We start from the raw sequence: 26,317 nt of genomic DNA, 5'->3' as shown, positions 1-26,317 counted from the left end.
AATTCTTCGCGATATATATGGACGATAGTGTATCTTAGCGTGTCCGCCCGTGCTTGCGTCTGTGCGCAGGCACACGCGTGCACATACACAGAGGGGGGAAGGGGGTGTTAGACGGTGTGGATCTGCGGTGATGAGAGGCGAGTGCGAAAGGAATTATACACGGTCTCCAAGAAAGCGCACGGACACCCCCGCACAAACAACGGCTTTCACAATTAGCCTGAGGGTGGGGAGAACAGACAGACAGACAGAACTTTACCGAGGAAAAAAAAAACAAGATGTTACACAGTGAGCACCAGCGACGAGATTAACCGCACAGACACACGCGCAGTTTCGTAGGAACACACAGAGAGAGGCGCGTGTACAACAGAGAGAGGGAGGCAGGCGTGTATCAAGGTATAAGGAACACAATAGCAAAGAAAAACGGTGGGTGACAGCAGTAAGCAAATACGCCCATACCAGCAGAGAGAAAGAGAGCTGCACACACACACAGTCACAGTCACAATTACGCGACGGAAACTCTCGCGCACGTACACGGCAGCCACAGTTGCCGAAAAGAAGCAGAGCGGTACAGAGGCAACGTCTACTCGCACAACAGTGAGAATACGAGCATTAGCAAGCACACTGGAACAACACACACAAAAAGAGGCGTCCAAAGAGAGAGGAAAAGGAAGAGAAGAGCAGAAGCCGTCGCAGCTACGGCAGAAGAAAACGGCAACGTCCGTGATAGCGGCAGCAGCGATATGTAGATCGGAGCGTGCTCCTGGTGAAAATCAAGGAAGACGGCAACCTGTGCGAAGGAGAATGAGCGAGTTGGTGTGTGTGTGTGTGTATGTATGTGTTTTGCTTTCCAGGTGAAACCCTGCAATAGAGGAGGAGGCAAAAGGAAGGGGGAAGATTACATGAACACTGAAGCAGCTCGCGTGTGTATGGATGCACCTGCATGTATATATATATATATATGCGTAGAGGTGACTGGTACGATGAGCTCTCTGCCTCTGCGCCGTTCCTTCACCCTACTTGACGTGTTCCTCTGTCGATCCTTCTGTATCACTGCGACGCGACACCGGCCCGCTACAATTCAGTGCTAAAGTTGGACGCAAGCGTATGCACACGCAGACCGGGCACTTGCCGCGCGAGAAAGAGGTGATCTGGTGAATCCGCGATGCAGCGGCTAGGGAAAGTCGGGAGGGAGTTTAACGGTAGCGGCGGTGGATGCGCACGGGAGCAGCACACAAAACCACGAAAGAGAAAAGCTGAAGGTCCGCCAGAGAGAAGCGTGGGAGAGAGAAGAGTGAGGAAGGGTGGATCGAAAGCAGAAAAGAAAGGCATGAGAGGTATGCTACAGTAGCGAAGCGGCGATGGGGGAGCGAGAGGTGGTCTCCGTCGCAGAGCTCCAACGCTGCACATGAAAGCGCGCCCTGCGGTGCAGGGTGAGGGGAGGAAGGGAGAGGAGAGAAAGCAGCGGAGAAGAGGTCGGGTGCACAGGAACGTAACGCGAGGAATGCGGGGCACCGCCCCTCACACGCGCGTTTGATTATCAAGACACAAAAAGGGGAAGTATGGGGTGTGGGCATGAATGCGCGAGGCCCCCATCGACACCCCTGGCGTGTTGCCAACTTACCCGGCGGCGAGCAGAAAGGGCTCTAAAGGCTTCCGCTTCGTTACCTTCGTTTTTTTTCTTTCGGAAAAGTGTGGGGAAACAAGGGGGGGCACACAGACGCCCACATAACCGAGTAGATCCGTGCATCTCCTCAACTACAGCCGCTCGCAGGGCAGTCGCTAGCACCGTGAACAGACGATGATGAAGGGGAGACGGACGCAACACCAGATGGGTGCGAGAGGTCACAAATGCAAGCGTGCGTGCGTGTGGGGTGGCGGATGCGGGGTAGGGGCGGGGGTCAGGAGGAGCGCGCGACAAAAAAAATACGCGCACCGGCGCTACTCCGCCGCGCTGGTCGAGGTTGCATCAGCTTCAGAGGAGGCGGCGGCGGCAACACTAGCAGGAGAGGCTACTGGTGGCGCAATGGCTTGCAAGACGGAGGGCGGCAGTGAGGTGAAGATGTCGTGCAGAAAAGGCCTGTACCCTGCGTTCTCTGGCACTGCCAAGAGCGAGTCGAGCTGTCCGAGAACGTCAATGAGCTTCGCTGGAGAAACGCCGCTTCGCGCCCCGGAATCTGTCGAGACCTGTTCCGGCTTCCCCGCGGATGCATGTGCTGGCGCTTCCTGTGACAGAAGCAGTGAAATGAGGTCCGACTTGCGCATCAGCAGCACACAAAAGGCCAAATTGTCAACAAATACGGGGGCGAAGAGCTGGTGCAGCGACTCTACGGAGCTGAGAAGACTTGGCGAGGCGTACAGCGCGGACTGAGCCACCGTCCACACCTTCGGGTTCGTGCTACTCAGCACGCCAGGCAGCGCGGCAGCCTGTGCCGTCTGCTTCTCCACCAGCCATGCATTCCACGTCGTGCTCGCTGTCGGTCCCACGTTTGCCGCAAAACTGCGAGGCAAGCCGAGCTCTTTGTGAAGGCCGTCAAAGATGTCGTGCAGACACGCCGTGACGCGGTCGCACCCGATCCCTCCATCCGCAGGATCGTTGCTGTCAGCCGCAGCAGCCGCGACGAGGACAGGGCGCACAGCCTGCAGGAACTCCGGGACCGAGAAGGAAAAGGTATTCATAAGCTTGGCTAGCTGTGTCACGTACCCGGTGCGCAGCAGCCGCAGCGCTTCCCGATGCACCGCGTCAGGCAGCGCACCGTGCCGCCGAAACATGTGATGCACGGCGGCCTGGCGCTGCGTCTCCTCGGCGGCCTCCTCGGCCGTGCGCCCGCTCTGCACAGGGTCGCAGCGGGTGATGTCGAACACCAGGGCAGGAAACCCCTCGACCGAGTGAGTCTTCGTGGCGTCGCCACTCGATGAGCCGGTTGAGGCTTTCTTCTTTCCAGACGGCTCCTCCACGGCTGCCTCTGCATCGTAGCGCGCAGAACCGCTGAATGTGAGCTGCCGAAGCCACCAAGTCAAGAAGTTGACAGAGGAGTCCGCTGACCCGTCTGCGCCGCCGCCACTGCCGCCGTGAAGGTCGAGGCCGCCAGCAGCCGGCATGCCAATCTCCTCCTCCAGAAGTGCCATGAAGCGCATGATATCGTAGGCCGCGGTGTAACTTCCGTTTTCCACAGACAGGACGAAGAGCTCCACGGCACACTGGCTGGCCTGCTGCAGGCGTGTAACGTCGCTTCCGGAGCGGCCGCCGCTGCCCAACTCGGCCACGCGATCGACAGACAGCGTCGCCGCTGGCTTGTAGGTCCCCATCATGATCACCCGAACCAGATGCACAGCCTCCGCGTAGCAATGATGGGCGACGCACTCGTGGAACAGGTCCGTCGGCGTTCCAAGGAAGTCCATCACAAGGTGCCAGCGCGTAAAGTCGATCTTGCGCACACACCCCACCACGATCGCGTAAAACTCGGGGTAGTTGCGGAGGAGAGAGATGGCGGCCCGCACGGCGCTGTATCGGCCCAGTCCTGGAACTGCCGCCGGAGGCGACTCGTTGAGCGCCGTGTGAAGAAAGTAGTCAAGCACCGCCGCAAAGGTGTCGTTCAGCCGCATGTGTTCCAGCCAGTAGAACAAGTTGCGGTCCCACATGAAGGTGGCAACACGGCCGTCGACCTCGGCAGCGCGGCATGATGAGGTCGGGGATGCGTTCACTGCAGGAGCGGTAGCACACCCCTCTAACCTGGGTGATGCCAATGATATGAGGCTGGGAGAAGACGCGCTGGCCTCCTGTGCATTGGAAACTCGATGCGGCGCCGGGCTGCTCGGCATCGCCGCCAGCAGTAGCAGCGACAAGATGCGGTGAGCGTACAGGATGGGGCGCAGCGCTAGTTGCGGCCGCGGGCTGGCTTGGCTTACGCCACCAATCACGCCGGCGTCGCTGCGTCGACGGCTCGGTCGCGGCGCCGACATGTCCGTCGCGACGCAGAGCATGTACCCGTCAAATGGGGAAGGGCAGAGCGGCAGCAGCTCCGAGTCCCGCGTCGCCGCCACCTCCATGCGGTGAGCAACAGGGGCCACCGTCGCACTTGAGCGGAGCCCGGACAGCTGCAGCTGGTACATCACGAGCCCTTGCTCCTCTTCGTGAGCCAGCAGCACCGCCCCACGTGTTGGTGCTGTGCGGTCCACCCAGCACCGAAACACAAAGCACCTGTTCGTCAAGCCCACCGGCTCCGCGACGGCGTTGAGAGAAGGCAAGCTGCCAGTTGAAGAAGCGCAGCCGCAGCCAGCATCGCCAGCCGCGCATCGCTCCCCTCGGACCCAGACGAGGGTGTGGTCGCTGCGTTTGTGCAGCAGCAGGCGCAGCCCCATGTGGTCTTGAGTGCGCTGCGGCGACTCGCGGTCATCCTCGTCGCCATGCAGGCACACCGGAATGACTTTAAGAGGGTTCGAGAGCTCGTTGGGGAGAGTCAGTTGCTGCACCGGTGTGAGGGCAACGTACGGCGTCGCTGAAGACCCTTCTGTGGCAATGTCCGTGAAGACGTCGTAGCGGAAGATGCGCACCATCTGGTTACAGTCCACGGCCACCACGTAGCCCTCCCCTCTGTAATCCTGGTGAAGGCAGGAAAGCTGAGTCGGTCTGCCATCGAGTGCCACGCGTGCCGAGGCGCGCGACGGTGACACGCTCGAAGTAGAAAAGACAATCAGCTCAAAGGTTTTCGAGTCGGTCCGAAGTGCCGGGACCGCGACGGCGACGTCGCGCAGCCATACGGGGTCCGCTACGCAGCTGAACGACTCCTCCTCCTCCTTCGAGGCCAGCTTCCACGAGTAGCGCTCCCGGTTGAAGAGGACGAGGCCGCGGCGGCCAGCGCAGGTCATCCAGCTCCCGTCGCTCGACACAGCACCGTGCAAGAGTGGGTACTGGTCGCGCAGATAGTCGTCCGGTAGCAGCACCATCTCACGCACGCCCTGAGCAGCGGGTGCCTCGGACACGGAGACCAGGTAAAGAGCGTTGTCAGCGAGCAAGGCAAGCGGAGTGTGGTTGCCGCTGGTAGGTCCCACCGTGTCCACGGTCAGCACACGAGACAGTTGTGTCGAGAAGAAGCATGGCTGGCGAGGGGCTGCCATCCACAGCCGCGTTCCGTCCGGCTTCCACGAAACGGCAGAGCAGCCAAGCGCTGCCTCCTTTTTCTGCTCGTTGCGCAGCGATGACGGCTGCGCGTTCTCGTCTATCACAGCCGCCTCATCATCAGGGGGCCGCTGAGCGTCTTTCGCAGGCACTGGAGGAGTGCGCAGGAGAGTGGCGCTAGCGGGCCCCGACAGATGGCGGGCAACGACACCGCCACTGTAGTGCACGAGGGCGATGCCGTGCTTGTAAAAGGCCACACAAAGCAGCTCCTCAGACGGCGACCACTCCATCCCGGCAATCAAGCCAAGCGACTGCGAGGCGGGCGGGACACCACAAGAATACTTGGAGACGGCATCGCTGACACCGCGAAGGCCCTTCCACAGAGGGCTCGGATGCACCGCCAAGGACGTGCTATCAATGCGCCGGCACGAGAGCGCACCCGCCTGGGTGCACACCGCCAACAGGAGGTGGCGCACGTTGATGGCCACCATGCACGCAGACACGATTGGTGTCACGAAACCCTGCAGCTGAACCTTCTGGTGCGTGAAGTTCGTGCCGCAGGAAGGTCGGCACAGCAGCACGCTACCGCTAGTGAAGACGAAGCTTAGCACCTTCATGCGAGAGGCGAAGGAGGCGTGCAGGATGGTGCCTGCCAACAGCTCCGCCCCGGCGCTGCTGCGGGCGGCGGCGCAGTCAGTGTGCGAAGAGGAAGGCAGCAAGGGGCTTGGCTGCCACGGCTTCTGCGGTCTTGTGTCCATGGTGGCACTGGCACAGATGCTGCGCGCATCGGCAGCCGGCTTTCCTGTATCCTTGTCCTTCTCGGGTGGCACCGCGGTGTTCGTCGCCTCGCCGTCTGGCAGCGGCGGCGAGGCCGTGGTGGTGTCGTTCGAGTGGAGCTGCGTCGCATGGGCTCGTACGGCGGTGCCCGGTGGCTGAACGCCAGCGGGTGCTGACGCCGCCGCAGCTTTGCTCGTCGTGGAGTCGCCGACAGCGTCCGTGAAGGATACCCGTAGGTCTTGCCGGCACCACCGCTGCAGGGGGTCCACGCGCGACTTTGGCGACGTCAACGGCATGGGCAGTCTCATTGCCGGTGATGACAGGGACGAGTTGGCCGGGGCCTTGTCCGGTGCGGCGAGCGCGTCAACGCAGCCTGCTGCAGTCATGAGGTCGCACGCTTCGTCTTTTGTGGCACACCGAAAGGTGTGGCCGCCTCCCTGCAGCCCAACAGTGGTCCACTGATGGAGGATGTCTTGCTGGTGCCACCCCAGTACGTAGACGACACCTGCCGTGGTTGTCACCAGGAAGGCGTAGGGGCCGGCGGCGGCGGCGGATGTAGCGAGTCCCGTAACAAGCGGCACGCCGCTCGAGTAGCACACGCGCGACGCCGAGTCGACGTGCTGCAGATACACTGCGTGTCGATTTATCTCGATCGCCTGGAGGAAATCGGGCGTCCTAAGGTTGATGTCGGCCTCGAAAAAAGCAACATGGCGAGCGGTAACGACGGCGAGGTGGTTACCCGGTCTTTGACGCCACAGCACATACATGGCCGGATTATCCTCGAGTGAGGTGTCAGGCACCGCGAGTGAGGTCAGATAGACCACCTTCGGCCCCGCACTCCAGAACTGGATACGGAGCTGCGTGAGCACCGCCAAAATGGTGCCGCTGGTGTTGACCGCCATGAACTGCACGGACTCGCCATCTTGGCAGACATCCTCGCGGCAGTGCACGCTCACGGTGCCACTGCACAGCTGCATCCCCTCACACGACGGTATGGAAGAAGGTGGTGGGGGAGGGAGAGAGAGAGAGAGAGGGGCGGTCCTCTGCTGTGAGGGTGCAGTTCAAATGCAACGAAGAGAGGGACGCGCGTGTAGCTAGCAGCAAGAGAGAGCAACAACACAAAGATGAAGAACGGTGACTGCCACGCGGTACTACCTCGCGAGGAACAGGGCGACAGCACTGCCGCTAGGATGCACAGAAAAACGTAAAGCACACAAAAGCCGATGAAAAGGTGGCGCAAGCCTAAAGACGGAAACAAAGGTGAGATGGGAGACACGCTGCCTCGTTACACACGGAGACACACGCCACCACAGATGCGCTACTGAATTCGGCCAGAGAACGTACAGGGGGAGGACATGGAGGATGAAGCACCGGTGCGAGTAGAGCGGCACGAGGTCAGAGGTCACGTAGATGGGGTGTCGACTGAGGGAGGCTGGTCACGGGAATGCTTGGCATCTTTCTCCACGATTCTCACTAGTTGGTGTGCTTACTTGTGCGACACCGTCTACACATACAGACACACAAAACAGATCCGCAACAAAAGTGTGAGCAAACGCCCGGCTCTCGGCAGCAGCGCTACCCGAGCCCCCCCCCGCTGCCAAGGCTTAGCGACGTCTTGCGTGGCACCGTCCTTGTTCATGTTCGCCCCCTTTTTTCCTTTCTGGAGAAGCATAGTAGCAGTCACTCGCAAGCGCAGGTGCACAGTGTGTGCTAATGGGCACAATTGTGAAGAGGAAACAAGAGACCGACTCTGACGCCGTCATCGCACCGGTGTACTAGACCAAGAGACAGAAAAGGGAGAAAGCAGGGGGCAAATACGAGTCCGCACACATATACACCATGAAACCCCCCCAATGCTGCTCTCCCTTCGGCCTTTCCACCGTGAGTGGCCACGAGCAGCGGACAGAGAGTTCGGCGCACCTCACAAGAACTCAAGTTCCAGTCCATCAGACTGCGAAAGCCGCTTTCTTTGCTGTTCTCTCTTGCAGTCGAAAAGTTACCTCGGGCAGGCCACTCACTGCTCCGACATCTTCATGAGTGGTGTAAAGTCGGCGCTGGCGCTGCTAAAGACGGAGCTCGCGACACCAGCATCGTTACCATGCTGCGATCGGCAGCGCTTGTATCGCGCCTCGTTGACGTCGTCCAGTGCCGGCACGCCGAACTTCTTGTGCAGGTACGCGAAGACGTCCATGAGCACGGCCGTAATCCCCTCCAGCTCCGCCTCATCGGGAAACTCGGCCTCTGGGGCACTCCAGATGGACTGAAAAGCCGTCACCAGCTCCCTGCGCGCTGCCGTCACGATCATATAGAGGATTGACGTGCAGAGTCGCTGCATCGACACCTTGATGCAGAGCGGTGTGACAAAGGAGAAAAGAAAGACGCGTCGCACTGCCGTGCCAATCTCCTGCCGTGCGGCGTCCTGCAGCTGCCCCGCCTCAGCCAGGGTCTGCACCGATCGCAGAGTGTCAGCAAGGGGGAAGATGCGCACAAAGTCAAAGCGGATGGTATCGCACAGCACGAGCTCCACGTCCAGCACGGCACGGCACCACTGCTCCAGCTCTGCTGGAGCAGTGGTGTTCACATCGAGGTCAAACGCAGCCTCCACTAGGCGCGCCAGCCGTATGTGCGCATGCTCCACCTTCGCAGCGAGGAAGACGCACGTGGTGGCCAGCACGATCTCGTTGGCTTTGCGCAGCCCGTGCGCGGCGACAAACTCGTGCCAGTAGCACAGCGACGTTAGCAGGACGCTCTCAGTGAGGCGGAACTTGCGCACAAGGTAGTCGGAGATGACAAAGGCAGACTGAGAAAGGCGAAAGTAGCGGCGCGTGAAGGAAGGCAGGTAAGGAGCAGCGAAGCCGGTAGACGCGGGTGAGCTGTGCACCGGCGACGATGGGCTTGACGACATATTGCGGTGTAACGCAGGGTCCTTTGTGATGTTGCGTGCATCAAGGATGGCGTGTAGATGGAGAGAAAAGGGCAGTGCGCACCGCCACAGGTCGGAGAAAGCCCAAGCGGTGCGTGTCGACACAGTTCCGCCCCCCCCCCTCCCTACCACAGAAGCCCCAACCACGACTGCCAGCTCGACAACGGAGAGGAGGGAGAGAGGAGGGAAGGAAGCGAAAAGAAAAAAAAGAAACGGGCAAAGGCGTCGGTGTCCTTTCCTCTGTTGTCGGCACCCCGATGCGTGCACGGCTGTCCTTCTTCACCTGCGTCGGCTCTCTTGCTCTCCCTCTCCCTGTGCGTACCTTGTGTGTGTATGAGGGGGGGGGACGTAGGCGGTATCAAATCACCAAGTGCGGCTGCACAGCTCAAAAGGGCGCGTGTAGGCGTATGCGGATGCGGCTTTATATGTGTGTGCATGTGTGTATGTGTGTGTGTGTTTTCGGTGCCGGGAAAACAGGAGATGACGCCGCCGCAGAGAGAGGGAGATGCGCATAAGATGATGGGCTATGGAGGTTTTCATGGCGCGCACCGCACTGGCCAGGTCATGGTGACGACGTGGCGTGCGAAGGGGTTCCAGCAGCTCCCACCCAGAGAAGCGGCACAAAGGCAGACGAACAAGCCTGAAGAGTGTGGCAGAGCGGCACCCTTCCCCCACCGCTTTCTCTCGCGTGGGTACACGGCGCACGATGGAGCCCATCCCGCGAGAGACGCTGCGTGGCGGCGGGCGGCGGGGGTGACTTCGCAGAGAGGCCAAGTCGTACCTGTGTGGATGGGTGTGGGTGTGCAGGTGGGACTAAAAACCCCCGCACACCCACAAACATGCACGCATGCACAAGCCAACACGATCTGGTTCCTCATCGGCGATTCTTCGTTTGATTGTTGTTTGGGGGAGGAAAATGAAGGGCATGACAAACAAGAAAACAAATCACAAAAGAAATCAGTCCGCGTGGCCCATGCACGTCTCTCTCTCCACCCCTTTTCCCTCCCCTCCATGCAAAGGGTATGGGCGGAGTGTCATGCGGCGAAAAGAGGGAAAGCGAGAGCCTGCACACTTAGGAAAAGGAAAGGATGGGAGACGCGTTACTTGTATTGCCTTCTGGTTAGCTTCAGCGAGGGCCGTTCCTCCTGTGCGACGGGGAGAGCACGTGTGTGCGTCCAAACAACGGAAAAAAAGTGATGCCAGGACGTCGCACAGAAAAAAGAGGTAACGGCTGGGGGTGGAGTGGGGGGAGGGGGCATTAATGCGCCCTCACGCCGCCATCCTCCGCACAGACACACACACGCATACACACGCAGACATGGAGGCCACAGAGCACCGTCGCTCTCGCTCCCTACTTCTCCCTCTCGCGCGCGCTTGCCTTACACATCCTCACTGCCCTCCGTCTCAGTGTTTCTTCCTATCTATGTCTGCCCCTCCCTCGCAGTGAGCAAGAGAAGGAACATTCAAGAGAGGGAGCGGTACAGCGGGCGCGGTGAAGATGAGCAACTCAAAGATAAGGAAAGGTCAGGAGGTGAGAAGGCGGATAAGGTGCGCGCGTGTGTAGGCGAAAGCGGCGTGAGGCACGCCCTCTGCCGAAGCATCCGGGCGCTGTGCATCACGAAGGAGGTGCCTTGCCGATTTACTGACGCTCATGCACCTTGTAGTGGCGGTGAGCGGCAATGACGACATTGGCGACCTCCTGGCGAGCACGGAGCTTCTCCAGAGAGCGAGCCGACAGCGCCACACGCAGCGTGTGGCCGCGGAACGCAGTGCCGTTCTTCTCCTCCACGAACTTCTTCGCCGCAGCGGGGGAGTCGAGGTAGGCGTACGCGAAGTTCTGGCGGTACATACGCAGGCGCTGGACCTTCACACCAGCAAACAGCTCCATCACCTGCGCCTTCGTCGTCGAAGGGCGGAAGATGGGGCTGACGAACACGCACGAGGAGTTCTCGTGCGCGTCCGGCTTGGGGCTGGCCTTTGCGGGCACCACCAGCACAGTCTGGCCGAGCACCTCCTTCTCGTTGAAGAGGTCGATGGCCTTCTTCACAGCGGCAGAGTTTTCAAAGAAGACGAGGGCGTAGCGCTGGCGGCGCAGCTGGACCTTGACCACCTTGCCGGCGGCAGAAAAGACATTCGTGGCGTCGGCGACGGAGCCGGTGCCCCAGTTCTTCACGTACACGCCGTTAGACGAGCCAGAGGCGGGGCGGACAGCGGGGGCGGCGGCCTTCGGCGCAGCCTTGGCGACCGGCTTCGCGGCAGCAGCCTTCGGCGCGGGAGCCTTGTTGGCGGGCTTGGGCGCTGCCTTCGTGGCGGGCTTGACGGGCTTAGCGGCGGCCTTGGCGGGCATGTTGGAACGTGAAGAGGTGTGAAGGTGGGTGATTTTTATTACTCGAAGGCCGAGGTGATCGCTGAGAGCTGAAAGCTGCGTGGCAGGTGTGTTGGTTGGAGCCGCGCGAGCGCAGAGAGGAAGGGAGAGAAGCGTCACCGAAGCAGATGTGGTGTGCGTTCGTGTGTGTGCGTGTGTGTGTTGCGCGCGTTGGCACAAAAGAGGCACGAAAGCACCAGAGAGTCGATAAGGTTGAAGAGAGAAAGAGCGAGTGGGTAAGAAGGTGAGTGTGTGCATGAAGAGCAGAAGCACGAATGCTGACAGTCGAGGAGTCCTCGGCCACAGCACTATCACCACCGATACGCAATGGGATACAACGTGAACTCTCAGATCACATAAAAGACGACCGCGTTTGACGTGTTGCATTGGTCTCGCGTTTCATTGCTTCTGCCGCTTGCGGGTCGTCTCATTGTGCCCGGGTCGAGAGCAGTTGCGAAGTCGGTGTTTGACATGCAGGCATAGCCAGCAAAAGGCTGAGGAGTGCCCCTCAGTGCGCCACCGTTGCTTGCAGCTAGCAATGCACGCGTCCGCCCGCACCGCCACCATGGCAGAAGGGATGTACCTCTCAAACAAGAAGCGCGCGCGGCACACTTACAAACAGAGAGAGAGGGTGCATCACCGTGCGCCTGAGCGACAAGGTGCGCAGGCCAGCACCACCACGTAGGGGAGATCCACCGTGTTATTGAGCGGCACCCATTCCGTCCATGTATAGAGGTATAGAAGAGGATGCAGTCCTTGCCGCGCCAAGGTCGCCGCCTCAGCGCCGTGTACCTCCGCAGAATAGAGGGTGTGTGGCACCAGGAAAGACGCTGTAAACGGGGTGGACTCCATAATCACCGCACCACCACCTCCTGGCGGCAGCGCACGCACGCACTCGTATGCGAAAGAGCGACCAGGGATGCCTAACAGCTTCACGGCGCACTCACGCGCACCCCAGTGCTGCGCCAGCACCACTGCGGCATATGCGTCCGCCTCGGTGACATACGGCGTGGCCAAGTGCTTCCACCACTCATCTCGGCGGCATGCCGCCTGGCGTGCGCTGGCGCCTTCGCCGCCGTGGCTGTCCCGCGGCGCCCCCACCGCCGCCACACATTCCTGGTGCTGCTTCTGAACGCACGTTAAAGCACGCCCTACATCGTCGGCGGACGCGGTCGTGGTGCACTGAGGCATCCACCGCTGGCCGAGGTGGGGAAAGCGGCTGCGCACGCGGTGAACCTCCGCCACGTTTGCCACGTCGATTGCGTATGTCAAAGAGGTAGCCGTCGCATCAGGCAAAGTGGAGTGCGAGCACGCCAGCTGTGCTCCCATGTAGAGCCTCTCTGAAGCCGCATTATAGTCCTTGAAGGAAGAAGAGTCGGACGATAGCACTGGCCATGCCACCGATGCCGCGACCGAGTCTTCGTGTGCAATGCTGAGGCAGCACCCGTGCAGCGTTGGCGCCGCCTCGCGACGATCCGTGAACACGACGGTGAGGCCGTCTTTTTCTTTCAGACAGGCGGCGCGATCGTCGGGCGACAACGACGCAATTGCCTTGGAGGCGGCAACGCGAGAGAGCACGAAGGGCAGCTGCTGTCGTGGATGAAGGCCGCTGGCCGCTGCGCTGAACACTTCACCTTCCCGTGCGCTGTAGCCCGGCAGTCCACACCTGCAGAGAGAGACAAGCGGTGGAATGTCTGGCGCTGGTGAGTTCAGCTTGCAAACGGCAATGGCCGCACGTGAGAAGCACGCGGGTAGACAATGGATGCGGCACGACACATAACCGGCTCCTCTGTCACTCGCCCCTGGCATCCGAGAGAGGGAACTGAAAAAAAAAATCGGGAATGGAAGCAGAAAGTCCCACGTGCTTAACAGCTGTCTCCCCTGCCACTGGTGCGGGAGGGAGGGGTGGGGAAGACGTGGCGCAAATGTCGTTGCACAGCGCATGGAGCGGCGAAAAGGGAACAGAGGAACCAAGAGATTTGCAGGCACACAGGAGAGTAACAAGAACACAAGCCGGACAGCAGAGCAGTGCAGCACGTACATGGGTGCAGGTACGGGGGGAGGGGGGGGGGCGCAAGGCTCGCTCGTCTCCCGCACGGCGCAGTGCGCTCCGCGCGGGAGGCAAGCTGAAATACGATCTGGAGAAAAGGAGCGAAGATGCTGCCAGGCGTACGCTGGCTCACGCGCAAAGCCACGGCTCTCTTTCTCCTCTCGCACCGCGCATAGTGGTTGAATAGCGGACCACGACTCACCTTTTCTCTGTATCTCACGTGTGGCGCATTCACGCGAGCAAGAGCTAGATGTTCGATACGTTGAGATGCCGCACTCGTATTTAAATGGCCCTGCTGCCGTCATCTGTGCGTGTGTTTACAGAGCCTTTGACAAGTAACGAGCGGAGCTGCACTCCTATGTGTGCAAGCACGGAGAGGGAGGAGGGCAGAGAGAATGAAGGGGACGGGGCCGAGTGAGCGCACTGACTCTTGCTCACCGATCGCGTTACACGAGTGGGGAACTACATGGGGGGACAGCGGCAACAAACACCGGAGGTGCTGCGAAGAGTCCAGGGAGGGCTTAAGGCTGGATGCATCCCTGCGTTGCACAGCTCTGCACCACCACAGCGATGCCCTCCTTCGTCTTTGCTTCCTCTTTCAAACACACGCAGCACGGCACCTCACCCCACCCAGAGGACAATCACAGCGAGGCCGCGCACACACAAAAAAAAATGAGGAAGACGGAGCTGTAAGCGCTACTTTATCGGATTCAAAGCACAGCGCAGCGGTGGCATATCTACATCATGCAGAGGACTGAGACAGACAGCGAAAGCCGCGGAAAGGGGGTGGGGGAGAGGGGAGAGGGTACGTGGAGAGGAGAGAAAAGGCCTACAAGCATGCAATCTGCAGAGAAACGCACGTTAGAAGCAATCGCGAAGAGGCACGTGGCACGGTCTATAGGGAGGAGGAGAAGAACAGTTGAAGCGAGAATAGAAAAAGAACAAAATACAGAGCAGGAAGAGTGGTATCTTCCTGCTCCGCCTCTCTTACTCTCTCTGTCCTACAAATCCAACGGCTGAGAGGCCCGGCGCGCTTTCCATTCCTCGAAACGTTGCCACACCTCTTCCTGTAGCACGTCAGAGCTGCGACGCCGCTGTTGATTCCGCTGTGCCCGCAGCTGCTTCGACACGTGTCCTACCGCGGCACGCACATTCTTCTCCATACGCAACGTGGCGCGGTCCCAGACCTGGTGGCCTGAGAACATGGCGCGACTGTGATCGAGCTCCCCTGCCCCAGCGTCGAGGGCGGTCGAAGCGTACTTGGTGGGGAGTGCGTTGGAGTTGATGTCATGGAGCACGTGCTCAATCTCCATCTCCATCTCTTTCAGAACGTCGTCATCCAACTGCAGTAGTGCGGCAAGAACGCTCGAAGGTGGGGAGAGAGGCGTCTCGAGTGTCGTCGCGATCGTGTCGGTGGCATCAATGTCACGGCACGTGGAGGAGAATCCGTCGGGCGAACACGTCGCCGCGTCCTCGAGCACCTTCAGGGCAGCAGCCGCGGCGGCACTGGCGGTGTCGCTGTCGTCGTCGCCGCTGCCAGCACCAGTTTCCGCCTTGCGCTCTGCCACCGCCTCCTCCGCCGCGGCCTGTGCAGCCTCTTTCACAGCCACACGCTGCTCGTAGGCGTGGCGGCGCTCCGTCTCGGCCACCAACATGGCCCTGTGGGCCTCCTGGAAGAGCTCCTCAGCGTCCCAGCGAGCATCCTGCTCCGCCTTCTCCACAACGTCACGGGCGACAGCCTCTGCAGACTCCACGGCGGCGCGGTTGTCGCGGTCGCGCCGACGCCGCTGAGTCAGCTCCTCCAGCTCCTGCGCGCGGCGCTGGTCAAGCTGCCGCGTCAGACGATCCCGCACCGCCCGTTGCTCCTCTCGCTGTTCTGTCAGCAACGTTACGCACCGGGTGAGATGTGCACGCTTTTCCTCGCGGATAGTCGCACGCTCGGCCGCCTCGGCCGTGTCTCCGCCGCGGCCCCACGCCTCCGTCACACGGCGCTCCTCTGAAAAAATGGGACGGTCATCGAGGTAGGTGAGGGCGGGCAGGTGCAGGATCATGTTGCGTCGATAGTGACGCAAGCAGTGGGACAGTCCGTTACCTTGGAAATAGATGACGCTGACCAGCGGGAGGTGCTGGAAAAACTGTGCTATGGCGAGCGGGTCCGGCTTGGGAAGCGCAACCGCCGTGGTGGAGACAGCGACGGGTGCGATGGCGCTGATGTCCGAAGCGTCGACTATGCGAACATCGCCGTCGTCTGCAGTGCACTCTGACTCTCCCACGGCCGCGGTGGTGGCGGTAGCGCCGGGGGCTGTGACGGCTCTGCCGGCCGGCTCGCGGGCGGTCTCGATGCGGTTGAAGGACAAGTCGACACTGGTGAGGCTGCCAGCCAGCTGCCAGAGCTCCTCGCACACTTCGAGAGACGTGAGCTGGTTATGAGACGCCTGCAACGTCTCCAGCGACGGACACCCCGCGGCAATGCCGTGGAGAGAGGTCAGGTAGTTGTGCGACACGTTCAGCACGCGCAGGCCGTGGAGAGTCGCCGTCAACGATGATAGTGACCGAATGAGGTTGTTCTGCACAAAGAGAGAAACGAGAGTGTCTTTTTGGCTCTCCAAGCCGCTGAGCTCGGAAAGCGCGTTTTGCTCGAGCCACAGCACCTTCACATCCTTGTACGGCTCCAGGTTCTGAATCAAGGTGAAACCGCAGCAGTGAAGAAAGAGCTGATCGTTGAGGCACGGCGCGGCGTAGCCGCCATTGGCCTTGCACGAGGCCACAATCACGTCTTTGGTCATCGCCGCCATCCCGGCATGCTACCGCCTCTGCGTTTCAAAGAGCGAGAGGAATGGAAGTGGGGAGAGGGCGTCGCTCAGGACAAGACCAAACAAAAAAAGAGGGATCCGCACTGTCTCTGCAACGGCAGAACGAGTGGAAAGGGACGGGGGTGGCAAGAAAGGGATGCACGCCCGAAATACTCAGCACAGAGGTATGAAGCTGAAGCGCGGCGGAGGTTCCTCCTTTGCTGTCGAGCGTGGGCGCACGGCTCGAGGATGCCGATACCGCCGATAGGGCAAAGACACACGCGCAGAGCAACGAGAGAGATCAAAAAAGAGAGAGAGTGACAGAGGTGTTGTGTTGGGATCGCTATCACGTCGAAACGCGCAGCAAGAGAAACGCGCCTTCGACAGGCGCGCAGCATGGTTGGCCAAGGGCCTCAGTCGTAGCGCACGTCTCTGAATGTGAAGGTGTGCGCGCGTGAGTCGGAGCGTACCCTCTACGAGCAGAAGACAATCAGAAAAGCATACCCGCATACAGAACCGAGCCTCTTCACCGAATTCCTCTGCATCGCTGTGGGCGTCGCTGTGCCCTGAGTGAGGGGGATGGTGTGACTTGGAAGGGCCACAGCCTGCCTCTCCGCACCACTAGTGCGCACAAGCATCGCAGAAAATGAGTTGGAAAGGGAGAATCCTCGCTCAGTCGGGCTTTGCACATCTCAGAGACGGCGCGACCAGGAACAGATTGAGGCGACAAGAGCAAGACTGAAGGGGCGTGAGGTGCCACTACGACGGCGACAGCGGTGGCAGGCCCCGGAAGACGCCGAAAAACAGCGACTGCATGCCCCTCCCGGTAGTTTCGTCTTTTGTGTTGCTAGCTGCTGTCGCGTTTTCTTGGTTTTGTCTCTTCGTTTGCTTGTTGGCGTCTTTAAAGTCTTCCTCTGTCTCTCGCCGTTTCTCGCTCTCTTCTCATCCCTTCATTCTATGGTCAACTCTTCCCTAGCTCCCTCGCTCTCCCTCTCACGCTCTTCATGTGTCTGCGCTCGAAGCAGTTTGCCGGCTTGCCCTACACGCGCGCACACGCACACAAGCATAGACATTTTGCCACCGCTTCACCTCTACTGCAATCTCGACCAGCGTCAAGATGGACGGAACAGGTAAAGCTGCGAAGCGTGCGCAGACCAGCGATCAATACCACAAGAGCGATTACGGGAGAGACAGAGGGGGAGGGGGGCAGCACTGAAGCGACACGAGGGTGGGAAGGCGAGAAAGAGGGAGGAGGGCCGAACAACAACACAAAACAAAACATCCGAAGGGGCGAGGATGAGAGGCGGGGAGAGCGAGAGGAGGGCAAACATGAGAGAGCTAAAAGGAAAAAAAAACAGTAAAATAACAGTGAAAAGGCAGACGACACACACACACACACACGCACACGCGCACATGCACATACACATCATGACAGACAAAAAAAAAAGAAAAAAAAAAACGGTCCCAATAACAACGCACAGACACCACCCGGCACGCACGATCCCACACGCACGTATACAGAACGCGTGTCGCCACGAGCCCACACAAAAGAACGAGAGCAACAGAGAGGACGCGAGCAAGAAAAATAAAAATAGAACAAAGAGCACTGGCCCCAACGCTTGTGGTCCACCACGGCGGCCGACGCGCACACACAAACACGCGCACACGCGTACGCAAACATGAACGTAGAAAGAGGGCGAGAGAGTGTGTGTGGGTGGGTGGGTGAACCTGGAGGAGAAAAACACACCGCGCACGCATAGACGAACCCACAAGGTGCTACGTCATTAGCATCAAGGCCGACATCAGACGTACACACACACGTGTTCGCACTGAGAGGATGCACGCCTTTGCCTTTCACGCCTCCGTCATAGGCGTCAGGAAGGTTCGATTGCACTCTGTGCCGGTGCATCGTGCAAATCATGCTTGACGGACCAGACAGTGAATTCCAATATCTCTCTATCTCTCTTTCTCACTCAGCAGCCGCCCTCGATTTTCCGTGTGCAAGCACTCCCCAAACACCGGCACACAGACACGCAGTCCCATGTAGTAATAGAGCGCCAACGTTTGATGAATGAAGCAACGGAGAACACGTGCCCCGCGCATCGGCACACACACCTACACACACACACACACACACACTCCAAGAGATGGACAAAAAGAAACCAAAGGCAAAGAGCAAATACAGAACAACAGACGAACACAGGCCCACCGGCGCCCAACCCGCAGAACTTGTGCATGCTTATCCTTTTCCTTCTCCTCCCTCGCCTCCCTTTGTGCGCACACGCAGACTGCACCAGGGGCGGCAAATACCAAGAAAGGCAAAACGCAACGGGGAAGAGGAAAAAAAAAGAACGAAGATGAGCATCGCATTCCATTCCACACAGGCACACTCAATCGAGAGCCACACGCGCATGCGCACCAAGAGCAAGCCGACGTACCCACGTCGCGACCCTCTTGCTTGCGGCGTCTATATGCTACCAGGTGTCATGGTGTACCGCTGAGGGTCGACGTCCGTCGTCATCTGCGACACCTGCTGCACACGATCGAAAACGCTGTCGAGCATGGCACGCAAGTCAGCGTAGCTCACTACGAGCACAGTGTTGCTGGTGTCCGTGCCGATCAGCTGGATCGTCTCGTCAGAGCCGATGTCCAGCTTGTTCAGGCAGTGGTACACGTGGCCCCAGTCCACGTTCACTCGGTTCTGCTCATCCACCTGGTTGAACAGGAACTGGTTGAAGAGGCGCAGAACATAGCGCTGATTCTCCGACGTGTACTCGTGCACTTCCGCCGGCGACTCTAGAGCGAAGCTCAGCTTGATGAGCAGGCGCATCACACGGCCGTTGTGCATCTCCTTTTGGCACTGGGACATTAGAAAGTCCGTGTGTCCCTCCTGGTGGCCCACCTCCATCGACATCCGCTCACCGAGAGCGTGGCACAGCTGGGCCGAGTCGGCGTGCCCCTCCAGACATGTCTTGATGAGCTCCCAGAAGCTCTGTGAGAAGCCGGGCAGCGGCTGCTTGTTCGTGAAGGTCTCCAGCTTGGCATTGAGGTTCCGAGAGGCGAGCTGGAAGAGGATAAAGCCGAGGGCTTGGATGTCTTGCTTCATGAGGATGTGCTGCTGCACCGTTGTGCCGCGCGGTTCTAGCAGGTCTGTCAGTCCCAAGCCGGTGAAGTAGAATCGCCCGGTCGTCTCGACGTAGATGATCTTTGACCAGTGCAAGCCGTGCAACGGAATAAGGGTCTCGTGGAAGGAGCGGAGAAGGCCGACGAGCTGACATGTGAAGGACCACAGCAGTCCCTCCGTCGCGCGGCGTCCCTCTGTAAAAAAGGCCTCCTGCAAACTCTTTGCCCCGGACATGTAGCGGTACTCCATGATCACGTCAGTGCTGCCCATCACGAACTCCTCCGTGGCGAAGAGGTTCGTCAGTGGCACCAGGTTGGGGTGCCGATACTGCCGCAGTGCCTCTTTCACCGCCGCACACTCCTCCTCCTTCACTGGAACGTTCACAAGCCGTCGCAGAAGAATGTCCTTGCCGGTGTACCGCGCACTCGTCTGGTATATCTGCATGCGCACCTTGGGCATCATCACGCTTGGCTTCGGCTCCGGCTCCAGGTTGTAGATGGTGGTGTACATGGAAAACTTCGATGACGTGACGTGTGTGACCGGGCGACGCGGCCGCACCGAGTGCGGGGTGGTCAGTGAGTTGCGCACGGAGGGAGACATGAAGAGACTACTGATGGGGGTGTACGGCGTCGCGGGGAACGGGTCTGCCGCCAAAGAAAGGCTGCCGTTCGTGCGGTACACATCCATGTGGTGCTGCGGGCTGTATAGGCTATGGGGCGACGGAAACGTCGGCGACATCATCTGCGCGCCATTCGCAACTCCGGGAATGCCTCCAGTGACTGGGTTCATTCCTTGACGCTCGCCGCTCGCGGGGCCTCTCGTATTGTTGCTGCTGCTGCTGCCTTGATAGCTAAGAGGGAGGCCGTGCAGGCCACAAGTTGTGCTGGCAAGAGTGTGCTGGCTATTGCCTAGCATTACACAACGACGCCTCTTTTCCTCCACGTCTGCTTGGCTTGCGCCTTCCACTGCCGTAGACGCACACCAACCGCCACGGATAGGGAGAGGGGAGAGAGACCGCTCACAACGCGCAGAAGCGCGCACGCACCGGAAGACGAAACAAAAAGTGGGAAACTAGAAACGAAAGGAAGAAGCAGATACGGTCGTTGATTGTCGATGTCGGCGTCACAGCACACAGGCACAGACACACACGCGCGCACGCACAAGCGGCGCGCTTCCCTCTCTTTTATTCCTTTTGGGGGGCGAAGGAGCGGAGTGCCGGGAGCAACACCCACAACGTGCCGCTGCTATCGTGTACTGACACACACACTCCACGAAAACCAAAACACCCTCCCACGTGTATCGCTAAGGTGTCGTCCTGCCAAGGGCAGAGAAAGACAGAGCGAGGCGTGTGTGGATGGATGGGGGGGAGGGTAGAACGGGTTTGGCGTGAACGTTTGCGCCAGAGGTATGCAAGCGTTTGCGTGCGTGTGTGTGAGCGCAGTGCACGGTGAGGTCGAAAGGAGCGGAGAGAGAGCGATAGGGAAAGGAAACGGGGCAGAGAATGAAGATCAACGGCAGAATGCCGAGAGTGGGGGAGTTCAAAGGCCTCCGCGGTGCTTGTTTCGGCCCGCGCACGCACTCAGATATATGCAGTTGCCAAGAGAGGGCGAAGCACGGCCTCTTACGCATCATTCAACAATGCAGCTCCTCTTGTAGCCGTCCCGGCACATACGCAGACACGCACTGGCAGCCTGGGCGCTTTCTCCGTGCTTTGCTTTTTCGCAACTCTTCGGGTCTCAAGTGTCTGCCGCAGTGGAGCGCCTTCGTGCGCCTCCGCAGACACCCGGAAAGACATTCATCACAACGCGAGCACACGTGTACCATCTGCGGAAAGCCTTGCAATAAGAGCAGGAGCAGCAGAAAACGTTCCATCGGAGAGGCGTCACAAAATCGTGCAGTCTTGCCCCCCCCCTCTAACACACACACAGCCACTTCGCCTCTTTTCAGCCCGTTCATCATGCACTGCTAGACTACATGAGTGCAGGCCCACCCTACTCGCCCGGCATGTCGCAGGCCCATCGCGTCGCGCGAAGCAGCACTCGACACGCATCACAGTCGTGCGCCGACCCAGCCATCCGAGCACGGCCCCCTGCCCTCAAGCTCTACCCACCCGCCGCCTCGCAGTCAGCACCACAGTTGCCCCCACTATGCCGGTCGCCACCTCGTGCATCCCGCCGCGGGGCGGCTCAGGCTCCCCACACCAGTGGCCAGCGAGGGGCGCATGAGGTGCAGCACTCCAGTCACGCTCACACGCTGCCTGGCCATATGGGCTGCACAGACGCGTTCACCGTCGCAGGTCGCCCCCACGCAACGCCATCCAGGGCCTGAGCGCCGGCATCAGCAGCCATGCATCGCTCTGACCTCCCTTCGTCGCAGGCACCTGACCCTGTCACCACCAGAGGTGCTTGTGCATTGGCAGGGGTAGTGGAGGCTGCCTCGCCTCCCCACACAATGGGGTGCAGACCCCTGAAATACCACGCGCTGCGCGGTGTGCCGTCCCCTCCCTCGTCAGGAAGGCGCCGATTCACCTCCCATAAGGAAACAGCGCTACTTCCGTGGCCGCTTGCCACCTCCTACCGACTTCTCCTTGTGGGTATCGGTGCCTTTGCCGCCCGCCGCCTTGCGTTTCGATGGCGCCGGCACGGCGACAAGTGCACTGTCCGTCATACGCACGTTTTTGACGCTGGCGCCACGGATAAAGCACTCACGCGACTTCCAAAACGACTCGCCGTCAGCGCCAGTGCGAGTGCACTGCTTGATTACCACGTTCATGGCACGATCCGTGCGCATGACGGTGCCGTTCACCGTCTCGCCGTCCGCAAGTTCGATGGAGACCTCCTTGCCGCGGCAGTTACGCAAGATCTCGATGGGAGTGATTGGCCGGCGTGCGAAGCTCATTCTGAATGTCTGTTTGAGGGAGTGAGGGTGTGCACGGTAACAACAAAATATCCTGTGGAGGGCACCTCTTGCCGCCTCGAGGTGTGCCTGCATGCGTGTGGGCAGGGAAGGGGGGAGGAGGAATGGTGGGTGCGAGTCACAAAACAGAGGCGCAAGAGATCCGCTGAGAAGACCAGAGGGGTTGAAAAAACAAGTGAGTGCAAGACAGGCGTTTAAATTGGTGCATGACGTGGTGCTAGTCATGGAAAAAAGAGAGGGATCATGATGAGCGAGGCAGGTGTAGCGGCCCTCACATTCGGCGCCGCCTCCGTCGCGACCAAGAAGAGAAGATGAAGGCACTGGTCGTCTTGCACCAAGGAGGTGCAACTAAGCGATGAGGCTCTGCCGGCCTCCGCTTTTACGGTAGAAACCTCCCCTAATGGACACTTCGTGTGGCCCATCCTGCAATTCACGCACGTTCCTCTGGTTCTGACTGTGTGTTTGTGCGTGTGTGTGTGTGTGTGTGTGAATTTGAGAGCAGCGTTCCGAGTGTGGAGATGCGCACCGTCACCGTTGGAGACGCTTGGCCTCGTCCTGGTGGCAAGAGTCAAAAGAAAAGGCAGTGAGCGGTACACCTCTCATGCATGAGCGCGGGTGTGAGGGCGGGGACAAGGACAGCAACGCGGGGAAGCTTTCAAAACGCGCAAGCAAGAACAGAGCAGCAGCACATATGTCTCCTTTTCTTTCTTCCTCTCGCTCTGCTGCTCTGCTCTTTTTCCTTCTGTGTGCTTGTGCGGGTAGATAAGTGAGCGGCAAGAACAGTGCGACACACTCACCTTACGAGAGAACTGCGGCTGCCAAGACGATATCGGCGCGGCACATCTTCAGTGGCTCTTTTCTTTTCCTCCCCGTCGGCGTGCCCTTCAACCGACGCGGTTAGATCAACGCTTTCTGAGCCGCATCTTTTGGACAGGCTCCCCTGTTTGGCGACTTTCCTGTACTTCCTCGGCGAGGTCGCGCAGTGCAGGGAAAACGGCGATCATGTTCGCTAGATCCACGTCCTCCAGGTAGGAGAAGATGAGCACCTTCGCAATACGAGGAAACGAGCGAAAGCAGCGAAGTCGAGTAAGTCGCGTCCGCTCCTCCTCCACGGGGGCCCCAGCGCAGATGCACAGCGAGCGCAACAGGTTGAGGGAGCGAAAGCTCTTGTAGTTGATCGCAAAAATGCCATCAAAGCCCCAGAAGACTTTTCGGCACGCGGGGCACTCAGTGAACTCGTCGTAAATCTCGTGAATCTTTGCCACGACGCGGCCGCGCACCTCCTCCTTCTTCGCCGTGACAAGAAGCTCGTTGCATGTCACGCAGCGGCGGAAGACCCGGTTCAGGTCGTACGTCACCCCCGCCTGTTGAATGAGCTCGATCATAGCGCGCTTGAACTCGCTGCTGCGCCACTGCTGAGTAAAGAGGCACCGTAGCTCGACGTCCACCTCCCCGCTTTCATGCGAGTAGATGGACTCCCCATCCGAATCGTATGCCACAACATGACGCGCAGCGCCTGTCATCGCCTTTGCAGTGCCAAGCCGCATGGTGCGCACGCGGTGGTTGTGCAGCTGCACGCTGCGTGCTAGTGGCCGACTGCATGTCACAAGTATTCGGCCCTCAGCGCACGCGGCGGGGATGAGGTCGGCCTGCGGCACGTCGCGGGAGCAGAGCGTGTCGTAACCTAATAGACGGAAGTACTTGGCCACCTTGTTCATGCTAAAATCCATAATAAAGCGCGGCTCGTCGGTCACGCTGTGCTGGGAGGTAGAGCATGACACGTTGCACGGCATGGAGGCTAAACGCTTCACACCGGAAGCTCTTGATGGGATTGCCGGCAGCGTTTCGTCGCCGTGTGCCTACCAGTCACAGAAGACTTCTGCTCGGCAAGGGCACAGCACAAAAAAAAAACGAAAAAATAACAACGGATTAAAGAGGGCAGTGTACCCTTGCGGGCTCACATGTGCCGGCCAGGTGATAATGTGTGCGTGTGTGTATGTGCGTGCGCGGGAGGGGAGGGGGAGTGGGTTCGTGGGATGTGAACTCTATCAGTAACTTCATTATGTCGGTGTTTGCGCTGTTGGCGTTCTCACACGTGTACGTGTGTGTGTGTGTGTGTGTGTGTGTGTGATGCGGCAACAACGCACCAACGAGAAGGCATGAAGCAACATAAAGCCGGGCACTCGTACAAGCAAAGAGCAAGGGATGAGACGGCGATGAGAAAAGGCGAAGCCTCCACATGCAAAGCCGCAGCGAGAGGTAATGTGAAACGCGCGAGCACCACTAAGAGCGTCGGCCGCGGCGAGGCAGCCGCGCACGTGGAACGCAATGCCAGCTGTACCGTGGAGGCGGAGACACAGACACGACTGCAATAGTGGAAAGGCGTACCGCTAACGCAGAGGTGGCGAGCAGGTGCGCGAAGCCACATTACCCTTCCCTCTCCTAAAAACCGAGACACAAGCACAGGCTGGCCTCTCCCCTCATCTACCTCGGCCAAAGGTCGAAAGAGAAGCCGCATATGGAGGGGGAGAAGGGCGATGGCACATTGGCTCCAAACAGTCGCGTGCGGCAGAGAGGTGCATGAGAGATAGCGCACACATCGCTCTCCCTCTCTGGTGTCTCCGTGCGTGCTGAATCCCCATGCTGCTCTTGTTTTCGTCCCTTTCCGTCGTTTATGGGGAATGCAAGCTTCACTGTTTGTTCTGCCACGTAAGAAGGGCGCTTTCTTTAAGAGGTGCGCGCCCGCTCATGCGCTTGCAAGGCGGCCGCAGTGATGTGCGGATGCGCGACACGCGCATCAGCGCTGCCTACTACTCGGCAAGACAAAGACGCGAGAAACAGTCCCCTAGGCTCTGCATAGGTGGCCCCACAAACATGAGACGCGGCGTTTGACGGGCTTGCTAAGTTTGCACAAACACGAAGAATAGCAAGGAAAACGACGCGCAGATTTGAGATGAATGGCATCACCATCCTTCCTCGGCGAGAAGAACGGGGAGAGTGGGAGAGGCCGAGGCAGGGACACATGATGATGGAGGGAGAGCAGACGCGCAAGCGCATATACACCGATGCCCCAACACACTCACCAAGAAAAGAAGACGGGTAGCAAAGAAGAGCGGGGAAAAAAAAAACGGAAACGGAGGTGAAAAAAAAAACGAAACAAAAAAACGAACAGGGCCAAAACACAGAGAAATGAACGAGCGGATCAGACACGCGAAGGTCCAAAAAGATGACGAGGCGTCGGCTGCACGCCAAGCACCCGACAAGAGAGGCGACGTGTGTGCGTGTGAGAAAGAAAGACAGTCCAGCAAGAGCAGCTGTCACACGTACACAGGCAAAGTTATGTCAGTAGAGAAGATTAAACGTTTGCAGGATGGCCTGCACCCCTGACCACCTCTCCTCCTCACCCCCCCCTCTCTCTCTCACCTTTGAGAAGTTAAACGAAAAAGGAGAAGAGCGGGGCAGAAGAAGGAAAGAAGAGGAGAAGTAAGCGAGAGAGACGCACAGCCACAACAACCGCGTGTGTCGACAACACACAGAGAGAGACGCAGACGCAGACGCACATTCAACGAAGAAGTGACAAGAACGCGAAAAAAGACACAACCACCGATGGGAAGTAGAAAAGAAGTCCGAAACACGACAAGACGCAACCGCACGCAAGTGATGAAGAACAGCAAAAAGATGTGCGAGTGTACAGGAGCGCATACACGCGAATTCCGCAGCCACTTCTGCGTTTCTCTGCGCATCCTTGCCTGCTAAGGAGGGCCCATAAAAAACAACAAGCATGCTTCTGTGCGAGACTGTGGCCATGCATCCCTTCATCCACACACGAAAGACACTCGCGGCATCAGCGACAGTGAGAGAAAAAGCTTGAGAGATTTTTTGTCCGCGTGGCCATTCTGCCACGAGCAAGTCAACAACTATGCGCACACACGCAATCGCAGTTCTCCTACCTCTGCTGCGCCATGGCTCAGCCCTGCTCGTCTGGGACGAGCCGTCCTGCCGCTGCATTGGGCCATGCTTCTAGCGTGCACCTCTCGTCCTTCCTCGGATACGTGCTGCGCGATCGGCGCCAGGCGGACCCGGCTGGACTGCATGCCTTGATCCAAGCAGGCCACCTCCGGGGTCCTGCTCGAGGGGCGGAACACCCTGGCGTCTGGCGCGCGGGTAATTAGGGGCGGGCCTAGGCGCGTGCCGGATGAGCTCAGGGAGGCAGTTGCCCAGCTGCAGGCGAGGGCCCTCGGAGGCCCCGCACAC

The 26,317-nt window shown here is 59.4% G+C and overlaps 8 protein-coding genes across 8 annotated transcripts; all 8 read right to left on the bottom strand.

Annotated features, from left to right (window-relative positions):
- Positions 1–1,938: 1,938 nt before the first annotated feature.
- LDBPK_320810 (hypothetical protein, conserved) lies at positions 1,939–6,870 on the bottom strand (the record flags this gene model as incomplete). The annotated part of the gene is made up of 1 exon (XM_003863451.1): positions 1,939–6,870. The coding sequence occupies one exon, from the start codon at positions 6,868–6,870 to the stop codon at positions 1,939–1,941; it is 4,932 nt and encodes a 1,643-aa protein (XP_003863499.1).
- A 1,037-nt stretch (positions 6,871–7,907) lies between these two features.
- On the bottom strand, positions 7,908–8,798 carry LDBPK_320800 (cyclin 9, putative; the record flags this gene model as incomplete). Its single annotated transcript, XM_003863450.1, has 1 exon — positions 7,908–8,798. The coding sequence occupies one exon, from the start codon at positions 8,796–8,798 to the stop codon at positions 7,908–7,910; it is 891 nt and encodes a 296-aa protein (XP_003863498.1).
- A 1,657-nt stretch (positions 8,799–10,455) lies between these two features.
- On the bottom strand, positions 10,456–11,163 carry LDBPK_320790 (RNA binding protein, putative; the record flags this gene model as incomplete). Its single annotated transcript, XM_003863449.1, has 1 exon — positions 10,456–11,163. One exon carries the CDS (start codon positions 11,161–11,163, stop codon positions 10,456–10,458), a length of 708 nt encoding a protein of 235 aa, XP_003863497.1.
- Positions 11,164–11,817: 654 nt separating this feature from the next.
- Positions 11,818–12,990, bottom strand: LDBPK_320780 (hypothetical protein, conserved; the record flags this gene model as incomplete). The annotated part of the gene is made up of 1 exon (XM_003863448.1): positions 11,818–12,990. One exon carries the CDS (start codon positions 12,988–12,990, stop codon positions 11,818–11,820), a length of 1,173 nt encoding a protein of 390 aa, XP_003863496.1.
- Positions 12,991–14,232: 1,242 nt separating this feature from the next.
- Positions 14,233–16,026, bottom strand: LDBPK_320770 (hypothetical protein, conserved; the record flags this gene model as incomplete). The annotated part of the gene is made up of 1 exon (XM_003863447.1): positions 14,233–16,026. The coding sequence occupies one exon, from the start codon at positions 16,024–16,026 to the stop codon at positions 14,233–14,235; it is 1,794 nt and encodes a 597-aa protein (XP_003863495.1).
- Positions 16,027–18,490: 2,464 nt separating this feature from the next.
- Positions 18,491–19,936, bottom strand: LDBPK_320760 (hypothetical protein, conserved; the record flags this gene model as incomplete). The annotated part of the gene is made up of 1 exon (XM_003863446.1): positions 18,491–19,936. The coding sequence occupies one exon, from the start codon at positions 19,934–19,936 to the stop codon at positions 18,491–18,493; it is 1,446 nt and encodes a 481-aa protein (XP_003863494.1).
- A 1,758-nt stretch (positions 19,937–21,694) lies between these two features.
- On the bottom strand, positions 21,695–22,288 carry LDBPK_320750 (U6 snRNA-associated Sm-like protein LSm4p; the record flags this gene model as incomplete). The annotated part of the gene is made up of 1 exon (XM_003863445.1): positions 21,695–22,288. The coding sequence occupies one exon, from the start codon at positions 22,286–22,288 to the stop codon at positions 21,695–21,697; it is 594 nt and encodes a 197-aa protein (XP_003863493.1).
- Positions 22,289–22,965: 677 nt separating this feature from the next.
- On the bottom strand, positions 22,966–23,856 carry LDBPK_320740 (hypothetical protein, conserved; the record flags this gene model as incomplete). Its single annotated transcript, XM_003863444.1, has 1 exon — positions 22,966–23,856. One exon carries the CDS (start codon positions 23,854–23,856, stop codon positions 22,966–22,968), a length of 891 nt encoding a protein of 296 aa, XP_003863492.1.
- Positions 23,857–26,317: the final 2,461 nt, after the last annotated feature.

The sequence above is a fragment of the Leishmania donovani genome, chromosome 32 (genome assembly GCF_000227135.1).
Source record: "Leishmania donovani BPK282A1 complete genome, chromosome 32".
NCBI classification, from domain to species: domain Eukaryota; phylum Euglenozoa; class Kinetoplastea; order Trypanosomatida; family Trypanosomatidae; genus Leishmania; species Leishmania donovani.
The sequence above is the reverse complement of the archived record's forward strand: the minus strand, read 5'-3'. Positions and strand labels throughout refer to the sequence as shown.